This window comes from Euleptes europaea, chromosome 15, assembly GCF_029931775.1.
Source record: "Euleptes europaea isolate rEulEur1 chromosome 15, rEulEur1.hap1, whole genome shotgun sequence".
Lineage (NCBI taxonomy): Eukaryota > Metazoa > Chordata > Lepidosauria > Squamata > Sphaerodactylidae > Euleptes > Euleptes europaea.
In genome coordinates, this window is record NC_079326.1 from 4,887,290 (window position 1) to 4,909,084 (window position 21,795).

Consider the following 21,795-nt stretch of genomic DNA (forward strand, 5'->3'; position numbering starts at 1 on the left):
TCATAGGGAGGGCTCTTGGGTTGTGCTGGGTGAATGGTTGTGCAGGTGCCACTGGTCCCCCCGTCATGGTCACCTGCCAAATATAGAGAGGCCTCGCAGCAACTCTAACACTGACCTCTCTGGTTGCGGTGTGAAGAGGGGATGGGCCAGTGGGTAGTTTGGGTAAATGAGCCACTGTGGGGTGGTGGTTAGAGTGTCAGACTAGGATATGTAGAAAAGAGCAAGAGTCCAGTAGCACCTTAAAGACTAACAACATTTCTGGCAATAGGATCTGGCAGCCTTGGGTTCAAATCCCCACTCGTGCCATAGAAGCTAGCTGGGTGGCCTTGGACCTCCCTCACAGGGCTGATGTGAGGATAAAATGAAGGAGAGGAGGATTTAAGCCTCTTTGGGACCCCATTGGGGAGAAAGATGGGATATTAATACAGTAAATGAATGAATGAAGTAAATAAACACGTGCTTGCTCTACGAAGGGAAGGGGCTCAGTGGGAAGACATCTGGGGAGGTATCACTGAGAGAGCAGGGGATTGTGGGGTCCCTGGAATAAACGGCTGGGAGGGAGGCAACGCAGCAGGCATACACGATGCCTTCAGAGTGGGGTAGGGAGGGCACTGGAAGGGGAGGCAGGCAGCTGACTCAGGTCCTGGATGCTGTATCAGAAGACTCAGAGCCCTCTCTGGGCCCCTAGGGTGGCACCCAAGCAGGAGAAGCTAGAGACTTGCCATGAGGAAGGGGTGCTTTGTCCTGGGGCATGGAGAGGTTGGCAGCATCTGTGGCAGCAACTGACAGGCACCTGGAGGAGCTGCTGGATGTCATAAGGAGACAGCCAGGTGTGCATAGAGAGGGGATGTACTAAAACGAATGACAAAGATTGCCTGTTGGAAACAATGGGAGATGCTGGAATGTCCACTGGATACAGGGAGCCAGAAATGCCAAATGACTTGCATCAGCTCCAGTAAAATACATTACTGCACACAAAAGTTACAATGAATGCAGAATGGACTTAGAATGATGGCCTCTGGGCATAGATTGCTCTGGGACTGGAATGACAGTGCCCAGAGTAGAAGGATGGTCATTCCAATGCCAGAACAATTCTGCTCCATTGAGGAGGCTATTGGGGGATATGTTGGCAGTGCTGCATGCCCCTACTTCTGAACTCACCCCTTCCCACCCCTTGGCTGTGATGTGCACAGGGTTGGGTCCTCGGACCTGCTGGCCGTGATTGGTTCTGCCTGCCCTGTCCATCCCAACTCTGCTGTTGCTTCTTGTGATCCGTATGGGATGTGACAGCATGGTTGCTGGGGACGCTGACATGGTTGTGGCCTCTGCGACCCTGCTTCTTGGACTTTTGCCTGCCTCCCATTCTCTGCTGGAACCCTTTAGGGGGTGGACTAGAGGCACCATTATTAGACCAGTGGCCAACCACTGCAGCACAGGCACCCCATAGCACTGTCAATAACTTTACCTCTCATAGTCTGGCAAAGACAGGATCTGGGGGAAGATTAAACTACTTACTATTTTCACTCATCTTCTCTTGAAGTTTATGCAATGCCTAAATAACAATCTTGTTAATAGCACATTATCAATATTGTTTGTGACAGATCAGCTTGCAGCCTTTTGCAGAACAGGTTGAATCCAAAGGTCATTTTCCACCAGTGGGAGGGGATGCCTTGTTTGCCAATTCCCTCCTTCCCCCCTACTTAACCTCTCCCCATGCTGAACACAAGAACCAGTTCCTACATGCAGGCCTACACTATACCTTTGACTAGTTTTTTGGGTATTTCGTGCAAATACAGGATTTAGTTATTGACATGCAGAATTCAGCTTCCTGGGAAGCTACGTATTAATTTGAAAAATTAATCTTCTAGCCTGAAAACAGCAGAGTTGTAATACTGTTTCATAGGTCTTGCCTTACTAACAAAAACAGCTACAAAGATAGTATTGAAATCATGTTGGTAATTCATCATGAAATCTCAGAAGCAAAATCAACGGCCATGGGTTCTTCTGTAGCTACCTCTCCATAATTAATAAAAGCACAATAAAAATGCAAAACAAGCAACTACAGACCAATCTGATTTATGATGTAGAATTCTAGCTTTTCTGGATGCAGTTTTAGAACAAGGTTTAATGGCCCTGCTTATGGAAAACCATTAGAAAAAATAATGAAATGACGTCCATTTAATTACTAGAATCAGAGTTTTAACTAGCACTAACTTTCTGAAAATGGTAGAGTTGTAATACTGTTTCATAGGTCTTGCCTTACTCACAAAAACTGCAGCGAGATCCCCGTCTTCTTCATGTTAGCCACAATAATGTCCAGCTGATCCTCACTAAAGGGACTGCTAAGGTCAGTAAAAACCTCTATGTGCCGTTTGTCATATTTTTTCCCTCTTAAGAAAAGGTGGAGGGGGGGGAAAGAGAGTTTCAACACAAGGAAATACCCAGTTACAATATTTTTACTGCTATTTTGCAAAAGGTAATCTTAAAATTTTCATGGGATTATTTTGCCACCTGAATTTAATAAAAATTCCTAATACATGCCTTTCAGTATAAGAATATTGCAGTTTAAATAACTGTTTCATTTATTATTACTCATGAGAAGCACTTGCTTCTCATTCAACCCTTGCTACATTCTATTATCTGCCATTCATTAAAGTTTCACTGAATTCAGATGAGTCTATTACACTTAAGAAGAAAAAGATGAAGAGTTGGTTTTTATATGCTGACTTTCTCAAACACTTAAGGGAGAGTCAAACCAGCTTACAATCACCTTCCCTTCACCTCCCCACAGCAGACACCCTGTGAGGTAGGTGGGGCTGAGAGAACTCTTAACAGAGCTGCAACTGGTCCAAGGTCACCCAGCTGGCTTCGTGTGTAGGAGTGGGGAAACAAATCCAGTTCACCAGATTAGCCTCCGCCACTCATGTGGAGGAGTGGGGAATCAAACTTGGTTCTCCAGATCAGACTTCACCGCTCCAAACCACAACACTATGCTGGCTATTCAGTTTTACATTAGGGCAAGCCTGGTTCTTAGTAATTACAATGCAATCCTAAACAGAGTTCTTTTCGGATTTAGTACAATAAACATTTCTTAAGTCTTTGCTCTAAAACAAGTGAATGTGTGGTTGGAAAGTACTGCCATTCCCCCCAATGTACTAACAAACCCATCTTTCAGCTGAAGAGTGCTCCAAAGGAGTCCAATTTACGATTGTGCATAGGGGTTTTGATTTCCCTTGTGGGCATTTTATCCCATGTGGTTACTGGTCACTACAATGTTTTCAAAAATTTCCCATTACTGTCAGTTTCATACTCATCCGTATCATTCATTATGAAATAACAGACCAACGATTTAAAAGGCTGCACCATTCTCAATTGTATGTTACAGAGCTACTTTAAAATCATATTTCAGATTTCTTAAAAGACAACTACTTACATTGTTTCCTTTTGAAGCAAGTCCATGCACACAATAACAGCATCAAGAACTAAGTTCATTAAGGACAAGATACATTTAAAACAACACAGACAGAGGTTACATATTGGTCAGGATATGACAGCTATGGCACCAGTCCTATGGTAACATTTTGTAGCAATCATAACATGTTTAGGCATTATCTTCACATACATTAACTCAGCTTCATATACATTAACTCAGTAACCTTTAGATCAGCTCTGTAAGGTAGGCTAGTGTTATATTCCTATATTGCGAACAGGAATATTGGAGAGGTTGAAGCTGATATTTAGGTCCTCTGGACTGCTGACTGTATCTTGACATTATTACCTCTATTTCCAAAAGTAGCAGAGTTTAATCAAATCAGTATTTAAAAAACAGCCCCCTTGCCACTCTTTTTACTCTTATTGATACAACAGGGAGAATGCCCGAAGCTTGGACTAGGGCTATAATAGTCCCCATTTATAAAAAAAGGTGACTCACATCTGGCAGATAACTATCGCCCCATTAGCCTCCTGTCCATTATTGGCAAATTATACACAAGACACCTTTTAGATAAACTCTCTTTATGGATGACTAATTTTAAAATCTTGGGTAGGGAACAGATTGGGTTTTGCACTGGTCGTTCTACTTTAGACCACTGCGTTACCCTAACCCATTTGGCTGAGAAATACAGTGGCCCTGGTGGGAAGAAACTTTATGCAGCTTTCCTTGATTTAAAGAGCGGTTTTGATTCTATACCCAGGAAACTCCTGTGAGACAAGCTGAGCAAAACCTCAATAGACAAGAGACTCCTTTTCCTTGTCCAAAAATTGCACTTAACAACTAGTTGCCAGGTTCGCTATGGCTCACGTGGTGAGCTAACCAGAGAGATTCCTACCAACCAGGGAGTGAAACAGGGGTGTGTGTTGCCCCCCTATCTTTTTAACCTCTTTATAAATTACCTTGACCCAACGTTAAGAACAGTAGATGGCCATTTCCCCAAGCTGGGCCCTTCCTCCATCCCTCTACTATTGTATGCCGATGATGCTGTGGTATTATCACTAACACAGAAGGGGCTAAGGTGGCTGCTGTCCATGTTTGTAAGCTATTGCAATGGCAACTTATTATCTATCAATTACAAGAAATCTAAGATCCTAGTCTTCTCTAAATCTTGGAGACATCACAGTTGGACAATTAAAGGGCATGAAATTGAACAAGTGAAACAATTTAGATACTTGGGCCTGAATTTCCAATACAACAGCAATTGGACAACTCACAGGAACTATGCTGCGTCCTCAGCTAAACGTAACAACGAGGCCACAATTCGTTTCTTTTATGTTTATGGTGGCCAATTAGTTCCTGCTGCCTTACGAGTGTTTAAGGCTAAATCCATCTCCCAACTCCAATATGGAGTTCCTATTTGGGTAAGTGCCTTTAATCAGGACACTGAGAGGATTCAGTCCACCTTCTTACACCGCATTCTTGGTTTCCCCAATTGCGTAGGGCCGTGTTGGCGAAGCTATGGCACGCGTGCCGACTCTGGCACGCGTAGCTCTCTCTGCCGGCACGCGCCCGGCCGCCTCCACTCACCCCCCGGGGAAGCAGCCTTCCTTCCCCTTCCCTTCCCGGGCTGGAGGCGAGGGGTCGAGGCGCGGCTTTGCCTGGCCCCGCGCGGTCCGCAGCGACTCCGGATTGGCTCCTCACGCCCGAGGTCGGACTGGGAGGCGCTTTAGAATGGGGGCGGGGACAGCGGGCGAGCCGGCAGCGGTCGCCCTCAGGGCCCGCCTGCCCGCCCGCTGAAAAAGGCCCCCGAAGGCCGGGCCGCCACCTGCGGCGCCTCCCCTGCTCGGCCAAGAGGAGCCGCCGCCGCCGCCCCGGTTCTGCCCAGTGCGCAGCCCAGCCAAGCGGCTTGCGAAGCGGCGCCGGGGAGCGGGAGCGGCCCGTGCGGTGGGGGGGGGCGTGCTGCGGTGGCGGCCGGCGGGACTTGCGCCCAAGCAGCCCCCGGAGCCTCTGGGAGGAGGAGTAAGGCTCCTGGCCCAGCCTGGGCTCCGCTGCAGCTGCCAGAGAAACGCAGCGCAGCACGGCCCTCTCTGAAGCCGCAGCGTGCAGGAACGCTGCGGCCCCTTAAAACCCCCTCTCGCCATTGGCAAGAGGAAGCGGGAGGGAGGAAGACGCTTCCCCCAAGCCGGGAAGGCGAAGCGTCCCTGCACGCCGCGCAGCACAGCGGTTGAAACCTCTCTCCCCCGCCGCGGAGGGAAGGAGGGAAAGAGGGAGGGGGGAAGAAGAAGAAAAAGCCAGTCGCTTCCTCCCGGGGGCGGAACATGCGCGTGGGAGCCGATCAGGTGGAGGACTTTTGTGGACTTGGGGGGGGGGGGAGAGAGGTGGGAAGGCTGAAGCCCGGTCGCAGGGAGCCGGCTGTGTGTGTGTGTGAAGGCTTTTCTCTTTTCTTCCTTTTTCTGTCACTCTCCTATTCTTTCTCTCCTCTTTTTCTGTCTCCCCTTTTTCTCTCTTCTTTCTTTCTTTCTTTCTTTCTCTCTCCTTTCCATGCTTCCTTTCTGCCTTCTTTCTGTCCTTCATTCTTTCCTTCCTTCCTTCCTTCCTTCTTTCTGTCCTTCATTCCTTCCTTCCTTCTGTCCTCCTTTCTTCCCTTCCTTCCTCCTTTCCTTCTTTCTGACCTTTCCTTCCCTCCTTCTTTCTGTCCTTCATTCCTTCCTTCCTTCTTTCCTTCCTTCTTTCTGTCCTTCCTTCCTTCTTTCTGTCCTTTCTTCCCCTCCTTCCTCCTTTCCTTCTTTCTGTCCTTCATTCCTTCCTTCCTTCTGTCCTTCATTCCTTCCTTCTTTCTGTCCTTCATTCTTTCCTTCCTTCCTTCTTTCCTTGCTTCTTTCCTTCCTTCCTTCTTCCCTTTCTTCCTTTCCTTCTTTCCTTCCTTCTTTCCCTGCTTCCTTCCTTCTTTCTGTCCTTCATTCTTTCCTTCCTTCCTTCGTTCCTTCTTTCTTTCCTTCCTTCTTTCCTTCCCTGCAGATCAACCGCAGGCTGCAAGCTGCGCCCCCCTGGCACCTTGGTTGCCACCTGGGCCCACCGCTGGCTGCCTTCCCACCTGGGAGGAGGGGGAAGACCTGGGGGAGCTGAGGCACCCTCCAAGCCTTCTCTGCATAGCCTCCCCTAAGGTTGCCAACCTCCAGGTGGTGGCTGGAGATCTCCTGCTATTACAACTGCTCTCCAGCCAATAGAGATCAGTTCCCCTGGAGAAAATGGCCACTTTGGCCATTGGGCTCTATGGCTGTGCAGTCTTCCTCCCCAAACCCCGTCCTCCTCAGGCTTCACCCCCAAAACCTCCCGCCAGTGGTGAAGAGGACCTGGCAACCCTAGCTTCCCCCCACACACACACACCAGGAGATCTACGCCCGGTATGGCCCCCGAACGATGTTATAAATATGCAAATGGCCCTTGGCAGAAAAAAGGTTCCCCACCCCTGTTCTAAACTAAAACCTCAGTATTCAGGTTAAATTGCCGCATTGGCACTCGGCGATAAATAAGTGGGTTTTGGGTTGCAGTTTGGGCACTCGGTCTCTAAAAGGTTCTCCATCACTGGCGTAGGGTATGCAGCTCTATGCCTTGAGACGGGACAGGGTTTTTTGGAGACCAGAGCTTGGATTCAGACCATTAAGTTCTGGTTACGTCTGCACTTTCTAACTGAATATCCTGGCTATATTCCTGCATTGCTAGGAGATTCTTATATAAGCCAGTGGTCGAAATTAATTATCAGGAAAATCAAGTCTGTTGGTATCCCATTTGATTCTCTTTTGATGCTCGGGAAAGAGCAAGCATTTAGATTGATACGTCAGCGCCTACTAGATGTAGAAATGCAGACCCTAACCTCCCTAATAGACACTGTTCCCCCATGTTTCATGGTATTACTCCGGCTTATGGAGCTGCAGCTTCCTACTTGTCTTATTTGGAGTCACCGGACATTCGCAGAGCCTTCATGCTCGCTAGACTTAACATTCTTCCCTCTGCTATCCTACAAGGAAGATACAAAGGAATCCCTTTTATTGATAGGTATTGTCCATATAAGACTGGGGATACTGAACACTTAACTCACGTGCTGTTGTACTGCCAGCTTTACATGAGGCCAAGGAATACTTACATTAAACCCCTACTGCCTAGTGAACAGAGTCTTTCAGATCAGCAGTCGGTGACGTACCTTTTATCTGATAGAAACCCTACCGTTACCCAACAAGTAGCTAGTTTTCTCCTGTCTGCACAAAGGATTCGCGAGCAGTCTGTATGTACTTCGAAGTAATGTCCTTTTAATGTAATCTGTTTTAACTGATTTTGTAATGCTGTTTATGGTATACTGATGTAAATGCCTAATAAAGGTAATGATGATGATGATTTAAAAAACAGAGAACAAAACCCAACCCAGACCTCGACCACGGGCAGAGACGTTTAGATGCATATAGTGAATTTCCCTGCCCACAAGCGCCTTCCTGATAATTTCAGTGGAAGAATCTAATCAGCCCACACAAAGCAATGCAGTGGAAGGTCAAGTCTCTCCACTGAAATGAACGGTGACGCTCCCACACATGCATGAGTTCCATTTATGCATCTAGGCATGCATGGGATTCTGGAACGGGATTGGCATGGAACTGAGAAATTCCAATAGAGAAGTCTATAAATCTGTCAAACTGATAGCTGATAAGTCCTGGCACCTCTGCAGAGATCTTAATCATAAGGATTGTACCAATGGCGATTCTAGATCACTTGAACAAAACAAGCTCCAAAACTGCCAAGTTACAATATTTACTCCAATGTAAGACTAGGTTTTTCCCCCCAGGTATGCCATAAAAAGGGGGGGAATCATCTTACATTCACATACAAGGAACAGTTGTGTCCAGTAATTTTTTTCTTTGTGTATAACTTGTTTTTAAGGAGATTGTCTTGTATTGGGGTCACCTTCCTTTAAAGTAAATACGGTAACTGTTTTTCAGAGAAAAGATTTTCAGCATTCAGAAAGGATACTGTCTCCTTGTCCAGAGCCTGGCTGAATCACATTTTGTATGTCTTCCAACAAATGAAAATCTGGCAGAAACAGGTGTCTGTGTACAGTAATATGCTGATACTGATCGTTACTGGCAAGAGTGTTTTCAGTACCATCTGTGCCAAATAAAACCAAGGCAATTTCATCTTTACTCTCAGCAAACACCTGGAGATGGTAAAAAGAAAGCAGGGGAAATTAAAATGTAAGTGGCATAAACTTTACAAATAAACCTCATTTGTCCAGATTAACTGCTTCCTACTTAATGTGCATCATATGCAAAACCTTTTTAATCATATAGGTTTTATACTCAGGTACCAATCTGCTACAAGGACTGTAGCTCAATATTTGGAAGTAATTGTTCAGGCCAAAAAATGTCTTCAGAGTTCTAAGCCCATCCCCATAAGTGGTTGCAGAAATTACATTTTGTCTTTTTTCACCCTTAAATTATTTCATCTTAGAAGGAATGTAGACAAAGGATTAGTGGTATACAATGCATTATTTAGGGAAAGGAAAAAAATGACATTTCTTGGCAACCCAATATGGTGCTTGGATGGCTGTAAATTTCTATATTCTTGCAATAAATCTACTACTCTGAAAGAAACCACGGGAATAGCATGCAGCAACCTATAAGCAGATGGATATTTTTCCTACCATAAACCAAGAAAGATAGGCAGCCCATTTTGGAGGGGGTTAGATCTGCAGTGGCCAGGAGCAGTGCAACTGTGCTGCCTCCAAAGAGGCTTCCCGGCTGCCGAAAATAAAATTAAAACAATGTCTTAAAAGGGGGGAAATGCCCCCATAGAGCAAAGCAAGGCCACACCACCAAAAAAGGGCGTAGCCACGCTGTAGCTCAAGGGGGCGTTCCCAGGTCCAAAGTATTTAGGAAGCTGCCTAAATGCAGCTACGCCCCCAGGAACACCCTGGGAACACCCCCCACACTGGTGCAGGCTCCCACTTCCGGGATTTCACTGCTGGTGTAGCAGCGGTGATGGCAGAGCCCCACATAGCAGCATGGCTTCTTGGGGCTAGCATGTTTACCCCTGCGTATGTGCCATTTTATCCCATAATAAGGTGGCGCCTACACCAGCGTGGGGTCACACTAGCTCCTAAAGAGCTTCAGCCCACCTCTTCAGGATTGCAGCCTGAGTCTCAGTTGTCTCAGCTTTCAAGTGTGTAAATTACTGTAGACATTCCTAATCAGTAAGGAACTTAAAAGTATAGCAGGCCAGAATTTCTAATCTGGTTTATCAGCATGTTCTGATTCTACAGATGTCACTTTCCTCACATGTATTTATGGTTTGCCTGCTGGGAAACAGATGGTACCTCTCAGAGGACCAGAGGCCTCCAGCTCCTGAACTGGAGTTGAACGTGAAGTTGAGGGTGGAACTAGATGATGAACATGAACTGATGCTGAAAAATGACATTCCTGAATTAAATCTCCTCAGACATAATAAGTAGCGAAATGGACCCATGTGCATTCATATGGGTCATTTCCTTGCCCTCACAGAACTTGACATGGGTATGTTTCACAGTATTATACCATCATGAGAATCAGAGAGTTGGAAAGGACCACCAGGGTCATCTAGTCTAACCCCCTGCACAATGTAGGAAATTCCAAACTACCTCCCCCCCACACCCCCAGTGACCCCCACTCCAAGCCCAGAAGATGGCCAAGATGCCCTCCCTCTCATCATCTGTTTAAGGTCATAGAATCAGCATTGCTGACAGTTGGCCATCTAGCCTCTTCTGAAAAACCTCCAGGGAAGGAGCGCTTACCACCTCCCGAGGAAGCCTGTTTCACTGAGGCACCGCTCTGTTAGAAAATTCTTCCTAATGTCTAGACAGAAACTCTTTTGATTTAATTTCAACCCATTGGTTCTGGTCCGACCTTCTTGGGCAACAGAAAACAACTCGGCACCCTCCTCTATATGACAGCCCTTCAAGTACTTGAAGATGGTTATCATATCCCCTCTCAGTCTTGTCCTCTTCAGGCTAAACATACCCAGCTCCTTCAACCTTTCCTCATAGGACTTGGTCTCCAGACCCCTCACCATCTTTGTTGCCCTCCTCTGGACATGTTCCAGCTTGTCTACATCTTTCTTAAACTGCGGTGCCCAAAACTGAACACAGTACTTTAGATGAGGTCTAACCAGAACAAAGCGATACCATCACTTTGTGTGATCTGGACTTCTATTGATACAGCCCAAGATTGTATTTGCCTTTTTAGTTCTTTTACCTGTCGTTGCACAAACAGGGTCATCACTTTCTTTGCTTGTTCAAAAGGAGACTCTTCTCCAGGAACAACATTACTCATTGAAGAGCCAACATCCATACAAAGGACTATGGCTGCCTTCAAAAAGGAGAGGAGAAAGTGTACAAACTGAATTAGAAAATAACCAAGAAACATCATCATACACCTAATTCCCAATTTGGCATCACAGTACAGTTCAAAAAAACCACACTAGAGGGCAATGTAAAGATGTGGGAGACATTTCTACAAACCAGGAGCAATCCCCAAGTTTGCAGAAACAGCTTATATTAAAAAAGAGGATAAAATAAAAACAACATTGTTTTAAATGTCAAGATCTCTGCAGCACTTTGGATTTTCCAGGCAACCATAACCCAAGTAATCTAGCATGTCTGCTGCGGTTTCATTTTGAAACTTAAGTGGGGGGGGGGGGAGAGGTTCGGATGCGGTTGTGAGGTACTGCCATGCATCACTTTCGCTTTCGCCCGTACAAGCGGCTCCTGACAGGATTCTGGCCGGCCATACAGTTCCCACTCCCTGTGCTTCCCCCCTCCCTGTGGCCTTGACTGCTCGCTCTTTCGCAACCGCTATGAATAAGCCCCAGCCTGTGTTGTCTGTTTCGCTGTTATCAAATCCTTTCCCACAGCACAGAGCTGGGCACCTGCTTTGTAGAATTGCTTATAGCTGTGTGCTGTTCTCTGAACAATCACTTGCAGCTTTGCCTCTGCGAGGGCCTAGCTGAACCTGTTGCTTCTAAATAAAGTTTACCTTCTTCTGACCTGACCGTCTGAGCGAGTGGCTTTTTTGGAATAGCCCAGGGGGGCTGGAGAGCCTCACAGCGGTAAGGACAAGAAGGAAGATGGGGGAGCAAAACCAGAGTAGAGGGAGAGTAATGGGGCTGGAGGTGAGGAAGGAGGAAGGGAAATGGGAGAAGTAGTGGGGGCTCTGAGGGGAACACAAAGCGGAGATAGCTTGGAGAGGAAGACCAGTAGGGGTAGAAGAAATACTCCCCCACCCACTGGGTCCACTGTTTGTGTCTTGATAGTGCTGAACTGAGCCGTCTTGAATAACAGTGTTCAAGATATTTGGTTATTCTCTCAACGTAAAACAGACAGACATTGAACAGCTTTCAATGTCACCTTACTAAAAACTCAGTTTATCAATTAATCTTGTTATTAACCGATTAAACCTGCAAACATGTTTCTTTGAACAAAACAGTACTTCTGAAGGGGACAAGCACGCCTTTCTTGTGTTTTGATGATGAATGCTGCGGCAGGCGGTAACGGGAAATTATTGGAAGTTTCTGGGAAAAGATGGAAATTTGGGGGGAAACTGAAATATATGCAGTACTTACTTTCCTAACGACCCCCACCCCCCCCCCCAGGCCCCGCAGCAACCCGCCCTGCAGCTCGACTGCTGAGCGGCTGAGCGGGGCCTGCCGGCGGGAGGCCTCTCTGCTCCCGCCCGCCTGCCCGCGGCGGATGGGGCGCTGGGCCGGGCGGCGGGCAGGCGGGCGGGAGCACAGAGGCCTCCCGCCGCGCCCCGAGTCACCCCTCCCCCCACGGAACCCGGCACCGAAACGCCCCGAGCCGGGCCAGAACGGGGGCGCCGAAGGGGTGAGGGCGACACCGCGGGGCCAGCAGCGCCGCCCGCCCGAGAAACCGCCGCCGCCCTCCGTCCTTACCTTCGGCCGCGACATGACGCGCCGCCGCCGCCAACCCGGCCGCTCTCCCGCTTCCTGGCGCCGCTGAGGGGCGAGGGGGCGGGGCAGCGACGCTCGAGCGGCGGCTTCCGGCGGCTTCCGGCGGCTTCCCTCGCTTCCGGTGCTGCGCAGTGGAGAAGCCGGCGGGCGGCCGGCTGTGGGCGGGGCCCCGTCCCGCGCTCGTGACTCAGCAGCGCCTTGAAAGCCGTTGTGGCCCCCAACTGGAAAAAACGAAACACCTGACATTTAAAAAAACGGGGGGGGGGGGGCGGCGCGCCATTAAGACTGAGGGGTGCCGGCAGTGGGGCGCCCGAGGCTCGGCGCGTCACGGCCGTTCCTGCCCGGGAGGTTTTGCCCGCTCCGTCGCGGCCCCCTTTCCCCCACCCGAGTTCTCGACACGTAACGATCAGCCCCCTTGCAGAGGCTTGAGAACGCGGGTGGGGGAAAGGGGGCCGCGACGGAGCGGGCAAAACCCGAAGGCAAAACCTCCCGGGCAGGAGCGGCCTCGGGGGGAGAACTTTTAACCCGTCTTCCGCAGCCCTCAGGACCTAGGAAATGTGAATCAGGAACTGGGGACCCACTTCAGCCCCCGAGCGGAGGGTGGGCAGGAAGCCTGAGGCCATAAAATGCAATGATCCCCCCAGGCCCAGTCCAGCGTCTGCGTGAGATGTTTGCAGATACACACATTTATCCAAACTTAATTAGAGCTCTTTTGGTTTTGATCTGAAAGTATGAGTCTTTTCCAAAGGATGGCCCACACTTTGGCTTTAGATTTTTAACTAGAAAAACAATTGGTTCTTGTAGGTTATCCGGGCTGTGTGACCGTGGCCTTGGTATTTTCTTTCCTGACATTTCGCCAGCAGCTGTGGCAGGCATCTTCAGAGGAGTCACACAGAGAGACACCGTCCTTCAGTGTTACTCCTCTGAAGATGCCTTCCACAGCTGCTGGCGAAACGTCAGGAAAGAAAATTCCAAGACCACGGTCACACAGCCCAGATAACCTACAAGAACCAATGAACTCTGACCGTGAAAGCCTTCGACAATATTTAGAAAAACAATGTTTGTGGTTGGATACTGTATTGTCTGATGTTTGCTTGCCTTTTGAGTCTTGGGGATGAAATGCAAGGGGCCCTGAATGGGACAGGAAAAAAACAGGGAGTTGTGTATCAAAATGCTGATCTCACAGCTGTGTGCCCTTGGCACATGCATAAAACATGGGCTTTCTGGTATGGCTGGGCTTGGTAACCTCTACCCATGGTTGTGCACAAAAAAAAACCCCTGCAATTCAAAACTGAAACCAAACAGTGTATCTCCCCAAAGCAAAGATTTGATCCCAGGTTTCCTCTGCCCCTTTGGTGCAGGAGGTGTCGTGTCTTGTAAAAGCCTGGAGGTGTTGCCTTCCCGTCTTCTGTGAGCCAGTGGGGTGTAGTGGTTAAGAGCAGTGGACTCTAATCTGGAAAACCAGGTTTGATTCCCTACTCCCCCATAGGAGTGGCGGACTCTAATCTGGTGAACCGGGTTTGTTTCCTCACTCCTCCACATGAAGCCTGCTGGGTGAACTTGGACTAGTCACAATCGTCTCAGAACTCTCTCAGCCCCACCTACCCCACAAGGTGTCTGTTGTGGGGAGAGGTAGGGAAGGAGATTGTGAACTGGTTTGATTCTCCTTAAAGGTAGAGAAAATCCAGGTATAAAAACCAACTGTTCTAAGTAACTGCCTCCAATCCTAGGATGATGCTTTGCTTGGAAATTCCTAACATTTGAAGAAGTTCCCACTTTTTTTTAGTTGGATAATCCTACTTTGGTATATTGGAGATATTTAAAAGATGCCATTACTCCTCTCAATCAAAGGAAATCAAACCAGAATAATAAACATTTCACCAGTCAGGGAAGAGGGGAATGCACAACAGCTCAGTAAATCTTTGATGCTTTGATTTATGATGCAATAATCTCCTAGAACAGGGGTAGGCAAACTGCGGCTCGAGAGCCGCATGCGGCTCTTTGGCCCCTTGAGTGCGGCTCTGGGCTGCAGGATCGCAGCCGCCCACCCGAGAGAAGCCACCTTCCCCGGGCATGGAGGGCACCGGGGGGTGGGGGAGCTGGCTTCTTTCAGTGGAGCACCTGGCCCGAGCACCGGGGAGAGGGAGGGAAGCCCCGATCCAGCACACACACACCCTCCCCCACCTTCCTCACCTGCAAGCTCCAGTGCGTCGCCCTTGTGGCATGCCCTTCCCTTCTGCCACTGGAGAATGCCAGTGAGAGGGGAGGGGGGAGGACACCCCTCTGCCTTCCTCCTCCTCGTCCTCCTTCTCCTCGGAGGTCGAGGTGCTGATGAGGGGCAGACGGCAGGCCGGCCAGGGAGGGAAGGAAGGAAAGAGCCCAGGCGGAGAGGAGGAGGAGGCCGAGAGGCGAGCGCGGGAGGCCGAGGCGGCCGGGATGCGCCAGGGCGGCCGCCGAGAGGTCAGTGGGGGTTGGGGAGATGCAAGGCCATTGTTCACATTAAGTGTTTGTCAGTCATTGTCATGATTTAATTTTATGGATACCTTACTTACAATTTAATTTTTATCAATAAATAAGATCATTATTAAGTATGATATCAAGTTTTATTCAGTGTACCTATAAGTTTAATTAAGACTTAAAACTTTAATTAAAGTTTATTAAGTTAATAAACAGTGTACCTACCTATATAGTTTAAGTTTAAGAAATTTGGCTCTCAAAAAAAATCTCAGTCGTTGTACTGTTGATATTTGGCTCTTTTGACTAATGAGTTTGCCGACCACTGTCCTAGAAGAAATCAATCACATATTCATATGAAGTTATTTAGTGCCAGCAGTGATTTGGCACAACATGAAACGTGCCATGTTGTTTTGGTTTCTTTTAAAAATATCGTCTTATTTTTTCCTTTGAATTGGGTAGCATTGCTATCTTTTCACCCCTGTTTTCATAATGCAATAGACATGCTTCTATGAAATAGACCAGGGTGGGGAACCTTTTTTCCTCCAAGGGCCATTTGGATATTTATAACATCATTCGCGGGCCATACAAAATTATCAACTTAAAAATTAGCCGACCAAGCCCAAGCAGGCAGCTGCGCCAGATGACACCCCCCTCATGTGGCCAAGCAGGCAGGCATCCAACCAGTGGCACACTCGCCCACCTGGTGGCACAGGATGGCCAGTTGCACTAGCCAGGCGTAGCCATCTAGCCACACGCTGGAGTTGCTCCTGCTCCGCATGGTCTGGGCCAGATTCTACAGCCACCTCCTGCTACCTCTGTCTGCAGGGGTGAAATGAGGACACACTGACTAAGAACTCCCCCCCACCCCACATTCTGGCCCTGCCTCCTTTAACCCCTTCATTGTCACCACTTCTGCCCCCAGCCCTCTTGTAGTACAAAGGGAATACGTTTCTCCATGGCCTGGGTGTAGGGTTGCCAGGTCCCTCTTTGCCACCAGTGGGAGATTTTGGGGGCGGAGCCTGAAGAGGGAGGGGCTTCAATGCCATAGAGTTCAATTGCCACAGCAGCCATTTTTCTCCAGGTGATCTGATCTCTATCGGCTGGAGATCAGTTGAATTAGCAGGAGATCTCCTGCTACTACCTGGCAGTTGGCAATCCTACCTGGGTGGGAAAGGGTTAACACAGTTTCTTGGGCGGTCCTAGAAACTCCATAGCTAACAACTCTTCTGCAAGGGAGAAAAAGGGTTCCTTTTCTCGGCAAAACAAACTCACATCTGCCATGAATAGAGGCTATTCCTGTCCGCGGGAGGGGGCCCGACGTTCCCCACCCCTGAAATAGACAACTACCAGCAGGCGCCCCTCCGCACCCCTCTTGGGTCCATTTAATCTATGTTAGAAATCCTTGCTAATAATTTCTAAATCAAATGGTTATTCTTGATTTCTTCTCCCTGCTGAATTTACATAGAACTTCCTTGTAGGAAGATTTGATTAATGGACTTTATTTGGAAATCCTGAAGGAATGTTGGACTAGATATTGATCAAAGATCTGGGAGACTTAGGGTTCAAATCCCTACTGGGCCATGAAGCTTGATGGGCTCTTTTGGGCCAGCCATATTCCGCCAGCCTCACATACCTATCAGAGAATACACTGGGGTATAGAGAACCACATATGCTGCCAATAGTTCCTTGGAGGAAGGTCAGGATAGAAATGTACTGGATAATTAGATGAAATTCTAGCCCACACTTAAAGGGGAAAAAAAATATTGTGGTATAATGTCTGTCAGTAGGGTTGCTACCCTCCAGGTAGCACCTGGAGATCTCGCACTACTACAATTCATCTCCAGATGACCAAAATTGGTTCCCCTGGAGAATATGGCTGCTTTGGATGGTTGGCTGTATGGGATTATACCCTGCAGAGGTCCCTTCCTTCCCCAAACCCTGCCTTTCCCCCCACCCCAATCTCCAGGTATTTCCCAACCCAGAGCTGGCAACACTATCTGTCAGGATGGAGGCACTGGATTAAATGGCATTTTCCATTTTGCAGAGTGCTTGAGTCTATGAATATAACCTTTAGAAAACCCATAAAATAAAGCCTGGCTGGAATAAGCACAGCCCAGGACTGAGATAAAGACATAAGCAAGACTGCCCAAGGCTAAACTTTATTTGACCACTTTGCAATTGTATAAAAATAATAGGCCTCCAGTTCTATTCCAAGAAAGACTGTATTATCCGAAAAACTGCAGCTGTAATGCCACAGGACACTGGTCTGCATCACTGTGAATGGCCTCAGTGTACAGTTAAAAAACCATTGTCCCTTTTCTACATGGTGAAACAGTGGGATCCTTACCTAAACAGGCAGAGACTCGTCCAATTAGAAGACAAAGTACATAAGAGGGCAACAATTACACGCAAGTGACATAGCCTAGTTATTTTATTCAAATACATACTGTGGCAATCGCCCTTAAAATTCCCACCTCTCCTCCAGGGCTCTGAATCAATCCTTGTGATTTTGGCTACGCGCAAATCCAAGTGATTGTCAGCCTATCAGAGCTAATGGAACTTCACTGAATGGGAGAAGCTAGAAAAACAACAACACTTTTTTCCTTTGTGGCTCTGGAAAGCCAGGATTTTATTTCCTTTTTAGTTTGGGTTTGGGGATCGGCTTAGGGAAGATACCTTATTTTAGTATGACAAATAAGCATCCTGTTAAGGGCCCACCATTCCTAACTTGTATGAGTAGGTTCTGTAAAAAGGTGTTCTGTGTAGGAAAGGAGCAGCCTTGAACCTGCTGAGGTAACCTGGCCAGAGAAAGGGGAATCAAATCTCCCTTCAGGATTGTGAGAAGGGGAAGGGAAGGTGATTGTAAGCCACTTTGTGACTCATTAAAGGTAGAGAAAAGCAGGGTATAAAAACCAACTCTTCCTCTTCTTATTACTTAAGAGCCAGTTTTACTATATGTATATATTGAAGTAATCCACACGTAATATTCCCCTTATTAAATACTTCATTGTCTGTTAAATAAATCTTTGTTGTTCATCTCCATTTGTGTCTTGTCTGTTGAGCCAAATGTTCAAGGAAAAGTGATCTCTATTTACCTCACATAAAAGTAGTCTTGGTCTAGCAGGTTTCCAAATAAGAGACCTTGAGGGAGTGCACAGCTTACACTCTACTAATCCTTTATTCCAAGATTCCCTTTTTATTTGATTGTGGGCAATTGAGGTTTAATGAACCTATGGGAGGGGCCAGAGCAGGGGTCTGGGCATTCTTCAGTCCAGAAGGCATTTGCCTCAGATCCTTCCGCCCACCCCCATAGCCACCTTTGAGAAACATTTGCATAAAAGGGTTGCTTTTAGTACAACAGTAATTGTAGGAATTGTGGAGCAGAAGAATGTTCCTAACCAAGGATGCTTCCAGACAGGCCTTCACCATGATGACTGCACTGATTCTCTATGACAGTGGTGGCGAACCTATGGCACGCGTGCCAGAGGGGGCACTCAGAGCCCTCTCTGTGGGCACGCGCACCGTCACCCCAGCACAGAGTTTGCCTGAATTCATTACTAGAAAGCCAGAGGGATGTGGGGCCGGGCTGCTCCCCTCCCCACGCGCGCCTGAGGGCATTTCTCACATCACCCGCCCCTCTGCCCTTCAGCCCAATGGGAGCGCTTCCTCCCTCCCCTGTAACATGCGGCAGGGCGGCATGTGACAGTTCTTATAGCCGTTCCCTTTCCCCAGGGAAGCCTGGGAATTGTAGTTTTGGGGAGAGGGTTAAGGAACCTCTAGCAGAGAATTTTTACATTTGTATGTGCGTCAATTAAAGACCTCCAAAACATTCTAACATTATCGGCCTTGCTCAGGTCTTGCAAACTGAAGGTCGTGGCTTCCTTTATACTATGGATGTGGGCCACTGTGAGATACAGGAGCTGGACTAGATAGGTCCAACGAGTGTACAGCGGAGGTGAATCAAAAGTAGGAAATGCACTCAGATGCCTTTTTCAGAGCAGGCCAAAAGGTCTGCAAATTCAAAAGGAACCCCAGCTGAGAATCACTGCCGTAGATTGTTTATTCAGGGAATATATTTAAAGAACTTGATCTTTCCTGCTTACACTGGTTAGATTTAGGAAATCTGGAAATGGAGCTATTAGAATTTCAAGAAAGCTCTATCTGGAAAAATAAATTCTATGACCTGCGTGAAACACTTGAGAAGATAGAAGGGATGACAAAGGCAGCACAGTTAGTTCTGAAAATGAAATTCTTACAGTGTGGAATTCTCTGCTAAATAATTTTAAGTCAATGAAAGCACTTGGGATTGCTTTCCTTACTTTGTTTGGATCATCTTATGCTTGTGAGCAGCTGTTTTCAGCTTTGAATTATATCAAATCTGACACCAGAAACAGACTAACAGATGACCTGAGTGCTGCATGTGTTGCTCTCAAACTTACAAAGTATGAGCCAACGTTAGACAAATTATCAGCGTGCATACAACAGCAAAAATCACATTAATTGTTCAAAAGCATGCCAAATGCAAACTTTTACCTTTCAATAAAAAAGTTGTTTGTATCATTGAAAGCTCTGTTATTGTGGGTTTTTTTAAGACAAAAGATGTTAATGTATGAGTTGTTTTTTCTAAACTAAAACCTCAGTATTCAGGTTAAATTGCCGTGTTGGCACTTTGCGATAAATAAATGGGTTTTGGGTTGCAGTTTGGGTACTCCGTCTCTAAAAGGTTCTGTGAGCTCTGGGCTTGCCCTACGAATCCCACAAACAACTTCTAGGCAGGTATTCCGTAGAAAGATGATTTAATGGAAAAAATACAGCAAGATACAGAAACCACTTGGAAAGTGCGAGGACACTAATGGGGGGAAGCTCTATGGGTACAGAAGATAAAAGGTGAAAGTGAACAGTCAGGATGACTACTGGTTGCTACAGCAACCCTCTGATAACTCTTGCTTTTCCCAGGGTATAACAAGACACAACAACCCTAGATCTGAATAACAGTTTGACCTTGGAAAACCACCTGGCTCAACCGCTGAGTACCAGGCCGGTGCCTGACATTCGGCCCCCCTCCCATGTTGAGCGGGGAGGGACTATTTGGGTATGACGCATGAATTTAACTTACACAATACTTTAATGTCTGCAGCAGGAAAAACCACGAGACAATCTGCCAGCAATTTCTCTTGCCATATTTGTGTGTATGACAGCAAAGAAGTATCAAAATATTTTAGTAACTGAAGACACTTTGAAATGAGCACAAGCACACTCTGGAAAACTCCCAGGGTTCTTGTGCCCTATGTACAAGATCTGCCTCCCTTAATGACCTCTCAGTTTTGTCACTTATGGTGACTGTCTCACCATATCATGAGAAGGCTTGTTTCTGTTTGAGTTGCTTCCTATTCTACAGAACTGTTTGCTACTTGCTATCTCTGGAAGCATCCTATAAATCTAGAAAAGAGACACATTAATCAACGGGATTAGGGGAAACAAAGTCTACATCTGAACACAGCCCAAATGAGACCTTGAATAACAACTTAGGGAAGCTGAAAGCACAGAGTTAGGATACTTGGATACTTCAGATGTTATGACTCAGAAACAATGTGTCACGGGAGGGGCTCCTGCCCGTGCCACCCGTGCCATCTCCCGGGGGCCCTACTCACTTCAGACGCCAGGCGAGGGGCGACTCCATCCTCGTCCCTCACCAGCACGACGCCAGGTCCGGCCCCAACCGGCCCCTCTCTCCCCAGGGATCCAGCTGGACGGCGGAGGAGGAAGAAGGCGCAGCGCCGAGGCCGCGGCAGGAGCCGACAAGCCCGGAGTGGCTGCAGCAGCAGCAGCCAGGCCCGCCTAAGCCATGGCCACCGCAACACCTGTGGAAACGCCCTGCTCAACAGCTGATGGGTGGGCAAGCCAGGAGGTGGGGGCGCACAGCATGCCCAAGGCCACGTGGCTGGGAGGAGGCTTCCTCCCCAGCCAACCCTATAAGGACGTCTGGGGTCGGGACCTGGGAGGAGCTAGGGAGGGGCTTCTCTGGCCTGGAGGGTATAAAAGGCCAGAGAAGTCAAGCAGCTGGGGAGGATGAGAGTCAGGGCTTGCCTGCAAGGTGCGTCCTGCAGCAGACTGGCGACTTCCGAGTCCAGCTCCGACTCTCCCTCAGATCGGTCTGACGCAGAGGAACTGTCTTAGCCACAAAATCCTCCAGGCCAGAGACCCCTCAGGCGGAGGGGGCTACCACCCCTTGTGTCACAGTGGTGAAGAATGCGGCACTGGGGCAGTGAGCTGGCGGCCGCAGCCCAATATCCCCAGTCCCCCGGGGTGGTGAACGTTTAGACCGATTCTGAGGGCACCTATTCTAACCCATCTAAAAAGCGCTTCAATCACGACCATGGACGCCAGCTACCCAACCACGGGAGGCTCCCTGGACTTAGGACAGTTTGGCAAATGGCTAACAGAGCAGCAGGGATGACTGATGCAAGATATGTGGAAGATGCAGCAGGAGGCTCAGGCATGCCTGATGTAGGACATGGCCCGACAAAACCAAGAGGCACAAATGGCCTTAATGCGGGATTTCTACTGCACGATAGAAGGGAGAGAGCAGGCTGCAGCGGCCGCCTCCAGGGCCACTACTGGGCCCGGCGGCCAAATGCCAGCGGTACCTCTTTCAAGTTGGGTCCCGATGATGAAGAGGATGGGTATCTTGAAGCATTCGAACAAACGGCCGAGGTGTCAACGTGGCCAAAGGAGAGATGGGCTTTCATTGTGGGCCCTTATTTGACCGGCCCGGCCCAAGCAGCCTACAAGTCAATGCCCAAGGAAGAGAGGGAAGACTATGACAAGTTGAAGGCCTGCCTACTAGAAAGGTATGCTATCTCTGACGAAACCTACCGGCACAAGTTCAGGACCATGGGGTGGAAGAAAGGAGAGGC

General features: G+C 48.1%; 1 protein-coding gene across 1 annotated transcript in view; it reads right to left on the reverse strand.

The window, feature by feature from the left end:
* XRCC5 (X-ray repair cross complementing 5) overlaps positions 1–21,256 on the reverse strand; it is a 95,069-nt gene extending 73,813 nt beyond the window's left edge. The window contains exons 1-7 of the mRNA XM_056861623.1: positions 21,227–21,256; positions 20,228–20,317; positions 12,404–12,642; positions 10,708–10,888; positions 8,453–8,636; positions 3,434–3,482; positions 2,268–2,390 (exon numbers count right to left, since the gene is read on the reverse strand). Coding sequence (XP_056717601.1) covers positions 2,268–2,390; positions 3,434–3,482; positions 8,453–8,636; positions 10,708–10,888; positions 12,404–12,642; positions 20,228–20,317; positions 21,227–21,256 — 896 coding nt within the window. The remainder of the gene's footprint in view (positions 1–2,267; positions 2,391–3,433; positions 3,483–8,452; positions 8,637–10,707; positions 10,889–12,403; positions 12,643–20,227; positions 20,318–21,226) is intronic.
* Positions 21,257–21,795: the final 539 nt, after the last annotated feature.